A 14,973-nucleotide genomic window follows, 5' to 3' on the forward strand; every position below is an offset into this window, starting at 1 on the left:
TAGCAAGACCAGTTACCCTCAGGGTACTCAGCCCCCTGAGCTAGAAGGCAGGGACAGGGAGCAGAATGAAGTCCCCACAGTCCAGGAAGAAACAGTTAGTGACCTGCTGCTCCACTTAGACATGCACAAGTCTATGGGGCCAGATGGGATCCACCCAAGGGTACCAAGGGAGCTGGTGGAAGAGCTCACCAAACCACAGTCCACCATTTATCAACAGTCCTGGATAACTGGGGAGGTCCCATTTGAATGGAGGTTAGCCAATGTGACGCCCATCTACAAGAAGGGCAGGAAGGAGGAACCGGGGAACTACAGACCTGTCAGCCTCAGTACTAGGGAAGGTTTTGGAGCAGATCATCCTGAGTGCCATCACGTGGCATGTGCAGGACAACCAGATGATCAGGCCCAGTCAGCATGGGTTTATGAAAGGCAAGTCCTGCTTGACAAACCTGTTCTCCTTCTATGACAAGGTGACCAACTTAGTGGATGAGGGAAAGGCTGTGGATGTTGTCTATCTGGACCTTAGTAAAGCCTTTGACACTGTCTCCCACAGCATTCTCCTAGATAAACTGGCTGCTCATGGCTTGGATGGGTGTACTCTAAGCTGGGTAAAAAAATGGCTGGCTGGCTGAGCCCAAAGAGTGATGGTGAATGAAGATACATCCAGTTGGTGTCTGGTCACAAGTGGTGTTCCCCAAGGCTCAGTAGTGGGGCCAGTTCTGTTTAATATCTTTATCGATGATCTGGACAAAGGGATTGGGTGCACCCTCAGTAAGTTTGCAGAAGACACCAAGTTGGGGAGGGAGTGTTGATCTGCTTGAGGGTAGGAAGGCTCTGCAGAGGGATCTGGACAGGCTGGATTGATGGGCTGAGGCCAGTTGTATGAGATTCAACAAGGAGAGCTGCTGGGCCCTGCACTTGGGTCACAATAACTCCATGCAATGCCACAGGCTTGGGGAAGAGTGGCTGGAAAGCTGCCTCGTGGAAAAATGACCTGTTACTGTTGATTGACAGCTGGCTGAACATGAGCCAACAGTGTGCCCAGGTGGCCAAGAAGGCCATTAGCATCCTGGCTTGTATTCAAAACAGTGTGGCCAGCAGGACTAGGGCAGTGATTGTCCCCCTGTGCTCAGCACTGGTGAGGCTGCACCTCTAATCCTGTATTCAGGTTTTGGGCCTCTCACTACAAGACACTGAGGTGCTGGAGAGTGTCCAAAGAAGGGCAACAAAGCTGGTGAAGGGTCTAGAGCACAAGTCTTATGAGGAGCAGCTGAGGCAAGTGGGGTGGTTTCATCTGTAGAAAAGGAGACTCAGGGGGGCCTTTGTTCCTTACAACTGCCTGAAAGGAGGTTGTAGACAGGTGGGTGTCAGTCTCTTCTCCCGAGTAACTAGCGATAGGATGAAGGGAAAGAGCCTCAAGTTGTGCCAGGGGAAGTTTAGACTGGATATTAGGAAAAATTTCTTCACTGAAAGGGTGGTCAAGCATTGGAACAGGCTGCCCAGGGAGGTGGTGGAATCACCTCCCCTGGAGGTGTTTAAACAACGCATAGATGCGGTGCTTAGGGACATGGTTTATTGATGAACTTGGCAGTCCTGGGTTAACAGTTGGACTCAATGATCTCAAAGGTCTTTTCCAACCTAAATGATTCTAAAAGTATCCTTAAAAAACCCCAATTGCTCACCACCAACCAACCAATGCCCAGCCAATCCACAAGCAGCAGTCCCCTCGCCAACCTTCAGCCTAATTTTATTGCTGAGTGTGACATCATATGGTCTGGAATATCCCTTTGGTCAGTTGGGGTCAGCTGTCCTGGCTGCGTCCCCTCCCAACTTCTTGTGTACCGCCAGCCTACTTGCTGGCAGGGTGGTGTAAGAAGCAGAAAAGGCTTTGACACTGTATAAGCACTGCTCAGCAATAACTAAAACATCCCTGGGTTTCACACTGATTCCAGCACAAATCCAAAACATAGCCCCATGCAAGCTACTATGAAGATATTTAACTCTATCCCAGCCAAAACCAGCAGACAAATGTAATCTTTTCACAACTGTCATTAAACATTTATTCTCCAGTTTGTAAAACCTCTGTATTTTAAATTTCTTTCTAGTATCTTTTTGGAACATGTGATTATATAGAAGATTATTATTACAACTTTCATCTGATTTTGACATGTGAAAGGTTCAGTTATTTTTTTCCTGAAAATCATGTTAAAAATATTACTAATTATGTTGCCAGTTATTACTAATATTTTTGCATGTATAATGCAAATAATGATGGTAACTGAGATTTTAGTTTATGACACTGTACAGCTGACAGAGCCCAAATATGCCATTCACTCATGAAGCAATGGTGTTGACCACAGAGTTTTAGTGACCTGTTTGTGTTCCTTAGTTATAGCAGAGAAGATGGCTTCTGGTTCGGTACATTTGTTTTATTTGCAAGAGATCCCAAAGAGTGGGTTTCTGCAATAGCCCATTTGTCATATAAGATTCCTCTTGGGAAGTTCTATGAGACACCTTTGTTTTATATCTCTCATTTCTCCTATGACTGGTAGGCAGTTTCATGAATGGAAGTGAGCTTCTGTTTCATAATATAAAGGTTTATGGCATTTTTGCTTTCCCAGTGCTCAGCAATTTAGGCACAGGAGAGAAGATGATAGTGTATTAGTAGAAGGTTTGAGAAGAAAACTCATGGAAAGGTGTTTTTTTTCCCCTCAAGCACTTAAAGAAACAGTCTTTTTGTCCCTGTATTCACAGTCAAAGTGTACATTTAGTCTCCATTTTCTTCTGGAATTATAGGTATGATTGTTTGGCAAAATAATCCTCTTCATCATATGTTTAGTCAGATGTTTCTGCCTTTTTCCTTAAACTTGCCACTAATCTCCTTGCTTTTTAGATTTCTAGATTGCTGTCGCACTTTGAGATAGAACAAGTAGAGATGTTAAAGCTATTTGCTGATGCTACCATTTGTTTATCATTTATTTCTGGAATTAGTTTAAGGAATTGAACTTTTTTCTAGGCTACAAAGTAGTATAGTAGTAGTGAAGAGCCACTAGAATCTCACAGAATGCAGGATGGTATGAGAATTGAGAGCGAATATTTGGTTTTGAGAGAGGAAGAGTTGTAATGAACATGGAGCTATGTATGGAGGGATGGAAGGAGTACAGTACTGACTTAATACACTTCACCACGACCAAAAGTTCTAGTTCTATCACCAACAAAGTTCTAGATATTTATGTCATAAACTTGAAATCCATGCCCTTGAAGGTTACATCTTATATTGTATTTTAATGTATTATTAAAAAAAGTGAAAGGAAAGTATTTGCTAATTATTATGCTGTTATTTACCTCTTGAGTCTTCCAAGAACATTTTTCTTTTGTATTCCCCCTTATCCAGTCAAAAACTTAGATGTGAATATATGATCTAAATGGTTTCCTATTCTTCATAGTTGATGCATTAAGTTGTTTATATCTGCCTTCACAACAGCTGTAGCAAAATTTTATATTTTAAAATAATGAATCTTAGTAGATAGATACATTAAGAATCTTTAAATTTATTTAGTTATAGCTAAACATTGCAGAATAATGTACTGGATGCTCTGTGGAAGCATGTGAATTGAATTCCTGAGGTTTGAGCATAACAAGCCATATATCAAATGACTCAACACAGTATTTACAAGCTAACTTGAATTATTCATCACTACTTTTTTTTTTCCATAGCCTTTCATGTCCCCTAGATACCCTGGAGGTCCAAGGCCACCTTTAAGAATACCCAATCAGGTAAGAATTTATCACTGATGCACATTTGTTTTCCAGGGGCATGGTGCCCTATTGAGAACAGGGAATGTTCTCATTAGCTACCAATTTCTCTGACATACAAAACTCACTTAGTTTCTCTCTACCCCATTTTGTCTGACCATTAAATGGTTATTTAGTTTTGTTGTGTGATAAGACAAACCACTCTCAGCTCACTTTCCTATGCTTAGTGTCTACACCTCAAAATTTATTGTGCATTAAGCCTGTCTACAGAGGGATAATATAGTTGTCTTGTGCAGTGCTTCATTAACCTTAACTAATCAGTGCTGTCTCCTCTGAGAAGGTAGCAGAATGTCTCCATGGTTGTTATATTCTGTAAACTTTCCTAACCACATTAAGCAGTTAGCAATGAATTTTTTTTTACTTAATTATGCATAAAATGCACCACTCCCTCCTATACCTTTTTAGATGTGTAAAGTATTTTTACTTTGCAGTTATGGAGATTATTGGTGAGGTAAAGATATCATAAAGTACACTGTGCCTCTTACAGAATGAGTAATGAGCTGCTGCTTGTCAGCAGAAACCTTTATTGGCCTATCTGTGAAAAGATGGTTCTAGAAGCAGATAACTTCTGCATTTTTACAAATTTTTAGTTTTGTTCTTGGTGTAGATAGATGAGGAGAACACAGTAGTTAGCAGATGAAAAGGTAGAGATAAGCAGATGAAAATTATCAGTTGAGCTCGGAAAGTGAAACTGAGTCAATTAAAAGATTGGGAAAGGTTGATAGGATAGCTGGAATAGGGGCTTTTTGTGCAGCTTAGACTTTCAGGACTACTTTTCTTGTGGTCACAGCTTGATGAGGACACTCTTCTGCTCAAACCTCAATTCTGGCTATTGTTTATGTCTGTATGGCACAATATCAACAAAATGATCTTGAGCACTGGCACAACATTGCCAGAAAGTTGAAGTTTAAATTTTAGTGAGCTGGACACTTCAGGTTGCAAGACTTTTTCAAATGTTCCTCTTGATGATGTTTGAGAGCAGGTTAAGTTATCTATAGCATAGCTACGTTCTCACAAGGGAAACAGGTGACAACATTCCTGAAGTGATCATCAAGGGACAATATAAGAATGCATTATTAGGGCTTTAGTTAAATATTTGGTATAGATATACTGTAGCTCAGTATCGGGTATCTTCCTGCTTTTTGTACCTTTCAACAACGTCAGCCAAAGATACACAAGCATTTGGCTTTCACTTTTTTTTATTTCTCTTTCTACATTTCTGAATTGTATAAATACTGGCAAGTAAAAACTGGATGTGGTAAATGCTATAAAAGTGCTACCAACCTGCAGTTTTAGTTTCAGAACTATTTTTCAGCTATTTTTGTCTGTACATTACATTATTTTCAGATTAGAGCTGTAACATAATCTTAGTGAATTACAGCTCTTGCAATTCATTTACATTGTGCTGCATTCATGAATTACTGCTTTTGGCAATTCTGCCATACTGTAAGTTACAGTATATATGGGCAGTGTGTGGAAGTAATAAACTATTGTAATGCAGCTTTAAGGTTAAAATTTTGATTACATGGAAGTCAGTAAAAATCAGAGTTAAAGTTCCCACTGTAACTATAATTCTATCCCTTAATGCATTGCAGTAGGGATTATAGTTCTTATGCAGGGTAGTGTAGACAAAGGGCATGCGTACACAGCACACTGCAATGCTGTGTAAGGATTTCTGAGCTAGTTTTACACTTTTTAGCAAGGAAAGTTAGTATATACTGCGTATCACACCAATGCACCTAAAAGTGCCTCTAGTATTTGCTCATCTAATCCTATAAGAGCAGTTGCTCTTGTCAAGTAATATGATACAGTGGAAAGAGACTAGTCTTTTATGTAACTATCCACACTAATTACTGCATGAGTTAAGTCTTCAGTCAAATGGGCTTACAGCAGTTCCTCCCTCCTTATTTATCACTTGTCACCTCTGACAGAAATGAACAGTTCCTGCTTCACTAGTATTTGGCACTTCTCTGTATTTCATGTGGTGTTCTTGCATATTGTCCTGACTTGGAGCCACTGAAGTAAATATAAAACTGATTTAAATTATGTATTCTCAGTTTAATATATATTCCATAAATACTACAATAGAATACCTTTTGAGTAGGTGTTAAAATGAGGTAACAATGTGGATCTTAATTTTGAATTTCCTACCTCCTGTGAAAATAAACCTTGGAGTATTTGTAGATGGTTCCCCTTTGTATATATCCAAAACTACCACAGTATTTCCAAGTTAAGAGTAACTGAAACGTTCCCTCAGTAAGCAATAACTGCTTTGCCTGAGTATATATACTTTCATAATACCAGATTTATTTACTCCAGATACATTTTTACTGAAAATGTGTTGTTGTTCTGAAATGTTAAATAGCACTTTATGTGTCAGCTACAAAGATCCATTTACAACATTTTTCTAGTTGACTAAACTATAGGTAAAAGACTGTAGAAATTAGCCTTAAACCTAAAGGTTTCTATAAAATCAAAGGGCAGATAAAAAACTGGGGATTTAAAAATGTTTAATTTGGACCAGAGGTAGAGGTAACAACACAATATAACTTCATACTTGAAGGCAAGATTTAGGAACAAGTTTTGTGACTCTTGTACTACTCTCCTGTAGATGGATAATAAGCTTATTTTAACACTGATGTCCTTCAAGAGTAAGGCAGAGTGGAAGCTAAAATATCACTCACATCACAGTCCTAATTTACCCTTTGAATGCTGTGAAGTTGGCTCATTTATGACTCATCCTCAGAGAAGATCACAGTCTTCACATTCTGGCCTCTTAAAGGAAGATGTTAAAATAATGGTTAAAAAGGAAAACTACAAAAATTTAAGCTTAGGATAAATTACCAGGTAACCAAGAAATGGGTAATGTTCTGAGGTTAAAAAATAGGTAAGGTAAATTAAAGGAAGAATTGGGGGAAAAAAAGAGAAAATTAGGCAAGAGTATATTTTGGAGATTATTTATACATAATTCCATGGAAGCCCAAGATTTTGTCTGTGCAAATCCATAATCAGGGTCTTAGTCATTTAGGAGAGTTAACTCTTCCAGATTGATCTTGATTCAGAAGAAACATTTGAGAATTAAGAACAAAATACCTGTATTATATGTTTATCACAAATTATAGTGTATTATCTCCTTTTAATACTGTTTCTATGTCTGCAGGCACTTGGAGGTGTCCCAGGAAGTCAGCCATTATTGCCCAGTGGGATGGACCCAACACGGCAGCAAGGTGAATTGTGAAATAGTTATTTGGAATGTTCAAAAGTACTATGATCTCAAACTTGTGTCTTTCTTGTTATGTTTCAAAGCTTACTGCAAATTTGTAAGCTCTTCCTCAAACTAAGGGATTATTTGTTAAAGTTGTTTTAGAAGGTGCTTGTATATTGCATAGCTGTTCAAGTTGCATAATTTTCTTTCCAGGGCATCCAAACATGGGTGGGCCAATGCAGAGAATGACTCCTCCAAGAGGAATGGTTTCTTTAGTACCACAGGTACCTTCCATGTATATATATATCTCTTTATTTACAAGATCTGTACTTACAATATATATTACTCTGGCTTTCTGTGAGTTGAAGATGTGTCAGGACCTGTTCTTCTAAACCCATTTTAAAATAAAACTTATATCTTTTATAGAATTAATTATGAGTTGCAGCTGTACAAAGTCTAAAATTCAAGAATAAATTATTTTAATTAACAGTTGTAATTAAAACTTACATAAATAAGTAACTTGCTTATTTCAGAAAAGTTATGTTTGTCCCCCAGACAGTGTATAACTAAAGGCTTGTAAAGGAGCTCAAGGACTGAGTAGATGTTTCCTTATCCTCCCAACCTAATTGATTGCACTGTTTAAGAGGGAAGAATTAATCTAATAAAATTGTTAGTCAAACTTTGTAGTAAAAAATCCCAAAAATATTCTTTAAAGATTTTTCTTCATCTGCTATTGATCTAGATTTTTGTTGAATGCCAGAGAGATTTTAATGTAAAATTTGAAGTTCATGCTGCCGTTTCTCCTCCTTATCAATCATAAGCATCTCTCTAGCTCTGTTTTCAAGGAGTGAAGCAACCTTGAATTGCAAGAATCAGCCTGCTGCCTTCCTGCACAGGCAGTAAATGTGAAACCCTAAATGTGTTGGTATAGAAACGCTTATATCAAGTATAGCATTTATATGTTTGTTTCCCAACTGATATAAACTATTACCAGTAGAAATGCTTTGATGTCTTTATGATTGTGTCATATACTTATGTCAGTATAAACCTGTTGGAAGAAGGGTTCGCCAGAGTCAAGAAGACGCTCAATATGAGTTATGCATCTTGCTCAACTTTATTAGTTTCTAACACTACTTATATAGAACCGATACACATGCATATTCGTAAAGCAGAAATATAATTGGTTAGTAGTCTCTAAACGCACGCGGTTCTCACACCCCTAATTATCATGACTAAAATAAGCATTCTATCCATGTAGCTAATTGTGTTGCTATGCTTCAGCCTTGTAGTTTGTTACTCCCTATTTTCCCATACCGCTCCCTATTTCTCTTGGCCCTGCACTGCTTTCCCAGCAGCTGTATCTTGTTACAGCCACGGCCTGTTGGCACAACATAATTACTTGGTCTCAGGATTCAAGAATAGCTCAAGGCTACCTTTCTTGTTAACTTCAGCACAGCAACTTCAGTACAATTCTGATTACAGGCCTATTCTAATACCAGGCCTGGATTGTGCAGATCTTCAGAGTTCTAAGGCCATGCTTCTGCAGCCATTCTTCTACATAAACCATGACTAAACAACTTTTTTCAGTGTAAAGACACACATAGTGTTAGTTAAGTCCTCTAAAATCAGAAGTTACCTCTATTTTATACTTTATGATTCTAGACTGTTTCAAACTAAATAACTTCAAGCAAAAAGTGGTATACACTTGTAAAGCCTTGAGTCTTTGAAAAACTCCAAAGGCTTTGTTTCAGGCTTTTTCAAGCTGCAGTTATGCCAGCTGAACAGGCTGCTACCTATAATCTGTGACTTGCTACTTATTCCAAGTCCCCTCTGTTGGTGAGCTTCTCACATGCTCCCTAATGAATTCTAGTAAAAAACAATTGGGTTGTCTTAAATATTTAAAAAATAAATCTTGGCTAATCTGGCTCATTTTGACCACCAGAAGTTAGGGAGCACTTTTATGAACAACTCAACCACCAGATAAACAGTGGAGATGGTGACTTTGTTTAAAAAATTGTAAGGAACAAATTAGGGAAATAACTTCTGCAGAGAGCATAGCTGCAGCTGAAGGAACCTATGTATGTATTAATTAAAACATTTTATGACCAAGAAGTATGTTTGAGTAGAATTCTTCTAGCCCTGCAGGATTCCATAAAGATCTTTAACCCACGTCCACACAAATGATTCTTGAATTAAAGAGGGAAGATACCAGACAGACCAAACAAAGAAAATGGCTCAGCTCTCCAAATTAAGATGTGAAAATGAAATAAAATAGATACAAGAACTACTTTTTTGTTACAGTAAAACTGTGTTCTCTTCCAGATCCAGTAGTGCCAACTGAGGATGTTACTGTGCCTAGCTGCTTTGGCTACTCACCAGTTACTGCCCTACAGTTCTGACAGAGTTGTTACTGTAAGCATCCTCTAATCTGTCAGGCAAAATTATCTAGGATAACTCAGATTAAACAGGTAGTTTGAGTTAATCTGGCTGACTTTGGCCTGAGCATGCACACCAATAAGTCTGCCAGCATTATAAAAAAAGGCAGGAATGAGTAGTACTTGATGACTAGCCACTATGAATAATACTATCTTCAGATGTCACAGTTGGATCTAGAAGAAGACATCGGTTTGCAGCCTTTGGACCTATTATTGCAAACCAGCTATCTATGGGACACTTTTGGGAGTTTCTAATAATGAAGGAAATTATAAGTGTGGGGGTTTTGTTTGCAACAACAGAACAACCTCTTGTAGTTCTAGATCAGTTCCAGATAACCGATGTCTCGTATCACTCAACATATATACAGTACCAGGCCAATACTTTGAATCTTTGGATTTCTCCCAGGTCTTCATGACTTCATTTTGACATGGATTTTTGAATCTGACCAATATGGAGAACACACATAAACTTGAGTCATATAGTTTATAGTATAATATTTTATAGTATAAGTAGAGGATATTAGATCTAGTATTGGAAAATAGCAACAATGATTTATGATTAGGATTTTCTTAAAGTAAATCATTTCCCCCTCCTTCAAGGTGCACAACTGTTCATTTTAGAGAATATGCTATTATCCATTCCTTTGGAATATCAAAAAAAATTAGCAGGATTAACAGAGATTACAGAGTGAATTATGCTTGTGAGGTAAGATACATTGCTCTGCATTCTTTTAAATAAAAATAGATATAATTTAGTTTTTCATATCAATAGTACAGTTGTTACCATTTTTCCATAATATTATTAAAGCACAAACTCTGATTTTATAGTCCTTGGGCAATATGTTTATTGGGATTGTTATGACATTCATTATCATATTAAATAATTTTTATATTAGTTACCTTAGATTTATTAGAATAGACTGACTAGAATATAAATGTAATGGTTATTTTATATGTTATAGAAGTGATATCATGTGGTGTAATTTAATATAAGCATTTATTGTTACACTTTTCATTAACAAAATCTAATTAAAAATAATTTTATTTAGATTTTATAATGTAGAAATCTCAGAACAGTCCAAATTTCTTATTTTGTTTGAGCTACCTTGGTATAAAAGCTGAATACATTATAAAACCTGCCCCTCACTGGTCATTGACTTGATCTCTATATGTGTAAATAATTCCTCCTGAAACAACTGACATTTAAAGTATTCTTTCTGTGTTTACATCATTTGAGTAGTATATGTAATTCTTTTTCTTTGGGGATAACAATATTATTTTTTTAAGTCAACAATGGAAACTCCCGAGAGAATGAATTACATTGTCCTATCTAGTTAGCAGTTATGTAGGGATATCATTAACCTGCTGTCCTTTCTTTCCCCCTCTTTGGTTTTGTTTTTTTTTGTTTTGTGGTAGTCTGACCCTTGGTTATCATTGCAGAACTATGGAGGTGCAACGAGAACCCTGCTGAATGCTTTAGGTGGCCCAGGAATGCCTGGAATGAACATGTAAGCATAATGATAAAATCTTATAATACTTAGAAAAAAACATTTCATTGTAGAAGTAACATTTGATACACATAAGACAAGGGAGAACATGCTTTGGTTAGTAAACATGATTTGATGGATAATAACTGCAATTTGAAAAGTGAACCTACAGCAATTCTGCACACATCTATTACAAGCTCTTTTGCTTTCTTTCCAAGCCTGTACAAATACTGAGTTTCCTTTACAGGTCAAAATTCAAATATTGAAATAGTGTCAGTATAGTCACTGATATTTGCTTGTGTGTATTTTTTAATGACACAGGGTTTTTTCTGATTATTTTGCCAAGAATAGTACAAGTATGCTTCTTTTTTGCAAAATAAATAAATTGTTTTAGCAAAATAAACCCATTGTCTATAACTATAAAAATTATACTTATTTGAAAAAAAGTGTGGATGATTCTCCCACTGTTGCTGTTTTTATTTCTGTTACTACATTTATTTCCACTCTAACTGGATAGAACAGTAATACAGATATAGGTTCTTCAGTATTTCTGTGTACTTCTCAGACTGGTTTGACATTTAGTGTAAATTGACTGAGTTCATTTAAGCTATATTAGTTTATTCCAGGTATGGATTTGGTCACTGGAATGCATTATTCCTTTTACACCTGTAAATACACACACCCTTCCTAAACATGTAGAAAAACTTCAGATGTAAAATTACTGTATCTACAATAGACTAGATCTAAACTAAGGATTTTAGCATAGCAAATAGCCCAAAATGAGGAATCTTCTGCACTTATGATAAATCCTTTGCTCACTAAGAGATGTTTCTATGACCAGCAAGCCTGGGAAAAAATAAGGTGTTCCTTGCATTATTTAGATTTCTCTCTTAAGAGATTCAGAAATTTTAAGGTGCTGTTATAATTACATTCAACATAACACAGGCCAGAGATTATCAAGTGATTCTTGTATCTTGGCCCTACCTCTACATAAATTACTACAGTTTTTTAACTAGCATTTTTGCAGTCCCTGGGTGGTCACAGAAGGCAGCATGGCAGTCAGGATATCAAGACACTAAAATTATATTACAATCTAAAGCAGAGAAATCCTTTTACACCTTTGTCTTTCAAGAATGAGTTTGCAGCAAATTGACACTGAAAACACAATCAAGTTTTAAACATGCTTGTTATCATTGTATCATAGATACTAATTTTTACTCTTATTTTAAAGTTTTATTTTATGTCTATAGGAAACATAAGCAAGAGAGGATAATTTTAATTTCAAATAGTTACCAACCTGAAAAAGTAAAAGAGGTACTGAGTTTTACAAAAATATCTAACCCAACATATCCCTAATTTATTCCGATTTCCAGATAAAACTTGAATTCTTGAAGCAAATAAAATCTAAAGTTGGTTGTTACTTTATGATAGACAGCATATATTAGACTCAAGACAATTCTAGAAACCTTCCCAAGGGTAGGCATTTCTTCTTTTAAATAGAGTAGATGTAGAAAAAATATTTAGATATTTGATATTCAGTGTGAGTATATAAGCAGTACATAGATTGTCCTCAGAAGGAGATTTAATGATAAGAAAAGGAATACAACTTTCTAAAATAATATGTTCTATAAGTAAAATTCAGGATAGGTAAGATATTTTGAGGGTAGTTATCCACATAAATCAGTATTTACATAAAAAAGATTGGCAAATGGGTTCCTGGATGAAAAAAAGAACTTTCTCTGCCAGAAAGAATACGGTTATGGGTTGAAATACTAATATTTGATTATTGCAATATTTAAGAAGCACATTTCATCTGGCGTTGAGTCAGTAAATATACATAGATTGTGTTCTTTTAATTCACTGATGTGGGAAATGCATTCTTTGAACTTGTGTGTTCTGTTGAAAGGAATACCATGAACTGCAGTCCTTTACTCAGGGAATTCATGAACTTTGAGACAGTGTATGATTTCTTCTGAGTGCAACATTATATAAAGTAGTAATTATGAAGTAGATAACCATAGTTATCTCTGTGTCTATCAATCAGGCATATGCTGCACACTTTTATATTTCTTACAAACTCATCTTGACTCCAGTTCAGCTGAAAGTGGGAACAGAATGCTGTTTCTTGATTTTGAACAAGGCTTCACACTGTCCCTTACCATATAACGCACATTAAAGGCTTAAAGAGTCCAAAGTGCTAATGCTGGAATATTATGCTGTAGTATATATTGATCTGTGTTATATACTAAATTACAGACCTTTGTAAGGAGTTCCATTATTGCATGCCTTGTAGGTGAATAATTTTTTAGAACTTTTTTTTTTTACTGTCAAACAATAATTTTTTTCTCTTTCAAATGGAGTAACATACGTTTTGGTTTGGGTTTCCTTTAACTGCAATTCCAGGACATCAGGCTGTTTTCTTACTGTAAAGTTATTGCTGTCAAATTTATCTGAAATATGATAGTACTGAAGTCCTTATACTGTGAAAACTTAGTAAAGACTTTTCTGATCAATTCCAATATTCAAAATCAGTCAGAGTGCATCTAAGGATAAACCATGGGCAGTAGCAATAAATGTACCCAAATGTGTTAGAATCCATAATTTGTACATCAAATAAATTGTAAGGGATAATATAATGCTAAGAAATATCAGTGTCACACAGTACTTCCATATCTATAAAAGATAATTTCCATATTGCCTGATGTATAGTGTATATTCATTTACATTTGTCTTCACATAGACATATCTTTTTCTTACATTAAAATTTTCCTGTTTTGTATTCAATGTTTTTGGATTTCTGTCTATGTTAAAATATAAAAATATGTGTACTCTACAAAAATTTGTCTTTTTAAAATACAGCTTTTTCTCCCATCAAAGCTCAAAAGGAAGCTGTTCTGGTTAAGAGAAAAATATCTGTCACATATAAATATAATTTTACATTTTTCTGGATGAAAAAGTATCCTTTATTGTTAAAAACGGCAACAACCAGACTGAGAGGTCATAGACAGTATTTCAGTCCAAGAGCATATACATCATAAATTTAGTTGCATTAGGTGTATGTGGCAAGGTTTCAGTAGCGGGAAGGGAGCTGCAGAAGGAGGGCTGCAGGGGTGGCCTCTGTGGGAAGAGGTCAGGGGCTGCCCTGTGCCGGACACAGCCAGTTCCACCCGGCTCCACAACAGCCCCACTTCAGGCCACAGTTGAGCCCATCAGTGGAGTTGGTGGCACCTCTGTAAAAACATATTTACAAAAGGGCAAAACCACCACACAGCTGGGGGGTGGGGGGGAAGAGGAGGACAAGAAGAAGAAGACGACAAAGAAGATGAAGACAAAGAAGAAGAAGGACTGAGAAGCATCAGAGGGAACACCAAGGTAAGAGAAGAAGGAAAGGGAGGAGGTACTCCATGGCACCAGAGCAGATATGCACCCTGCAGCCTGTAGAGGACCCCACAGCAGAGCAGGTGGACATTTCCTGAAGGAATTGTGTCCTGTTAAGAACCCACGCTGGAGCTGGAGAAAAGTACGAGGAGGAAGGAGCAGCAGAGAGAAACTGTCATGTACTGACCATAGTCGTCCATCTGTCGTCATCATTGTGTGTCATTGTCATCCGTTGTCCCCCCCATTCATTGTTGTGTGTCATCCCCCCCCATTCCCTATTCCCCCTAAGCCACTTGGGTAGGAGAATAGAGGAGTCAGGAAGAAAGGAGTGAAGTTTGAGCTTGGGAAAGGGGAAGGAGATGTTGTTTTAATTTTTGTCTTTGTTTCTCACTACCCAAATCTATTTTGATTGGCAATAAATTAAATTAATTTTCCCAAGTTTAATCTGTTTTTCCTATGACAGTAACTGGTAAGCAATCTCCCTGTCTTTATCTCAACCCAAGAGCTTTTTCATACTATTTGAAGCAAATACAAAAGCAAATTGATGCCCAGACAGTTTTTATTGCTGAGCATGACATTATATGACATGGACCAATTTGGGTCAGCTGTCCTGGCTATGTCCCCTTTCAACTGCTTGCCCATCCCCAGCCTACTC

At 36.9% G+C, this 14,973-nt stretch overlaps 1 protein-coding gene across 6 annotated transcripts in view; it reads left to right on the top strand.

Annotated features, from left to right (window-relative positions):
• The window catches only part of LOC129783015 (single-stranded DNA-binding protein 2-like), a 159,754-nt gene extending 148,503 nt beyond the window's left edge, over positions 1-11,251 (top strand). For 2 of the 6 annotated variants that reach the window (XM_055792629.1, XM_055792633.1), the window contains 4 exons: positions 3,715-3,774; positions 6,974-7,040; positions 7,232-7,302; positions 10,870-11,251. In XM_055792629.1, coding sequence (XP_055648604.1) covers positions 3,715-3,774; positions 6,974-7,040; positions 7,232-7,302; positions 10,870-10,965 — 294 coding nt within the window. In that variant the 3' untranslated portion in view covers positions 10,966-11,251. Of the gene's footprint in view, positions 1-3,714; positions 3,775-6,973; positions 7,041-7,231; positions 7,303-9,340; positions 9,895-10,053; positions 10,160-10,869 lie in introns of those variants that run through there. The other 4 variants (XM_055792630.1, XM_055792634.1, XM_055792631.1 and 1 more) reach the window with 3 other exon arrangements.
• The last annotated feature ends 3,722 nt before the right edge of the window (positions 11,252-14,973 follow it).

Source organism: Falco peregrinus, chromosome W (genome assembly GCF_023634155.1).
Source record: "Falco peregrinus isolate bFalPer1 chromosome W, bFalPer1.pri, whole genome shotgun sequence".
Taxonomy (NCBI): Eukaryota; Metazoa; Chordata; class Aves; order Falconiformes; family Falconidae; genus Falco; species Falco peregrinus.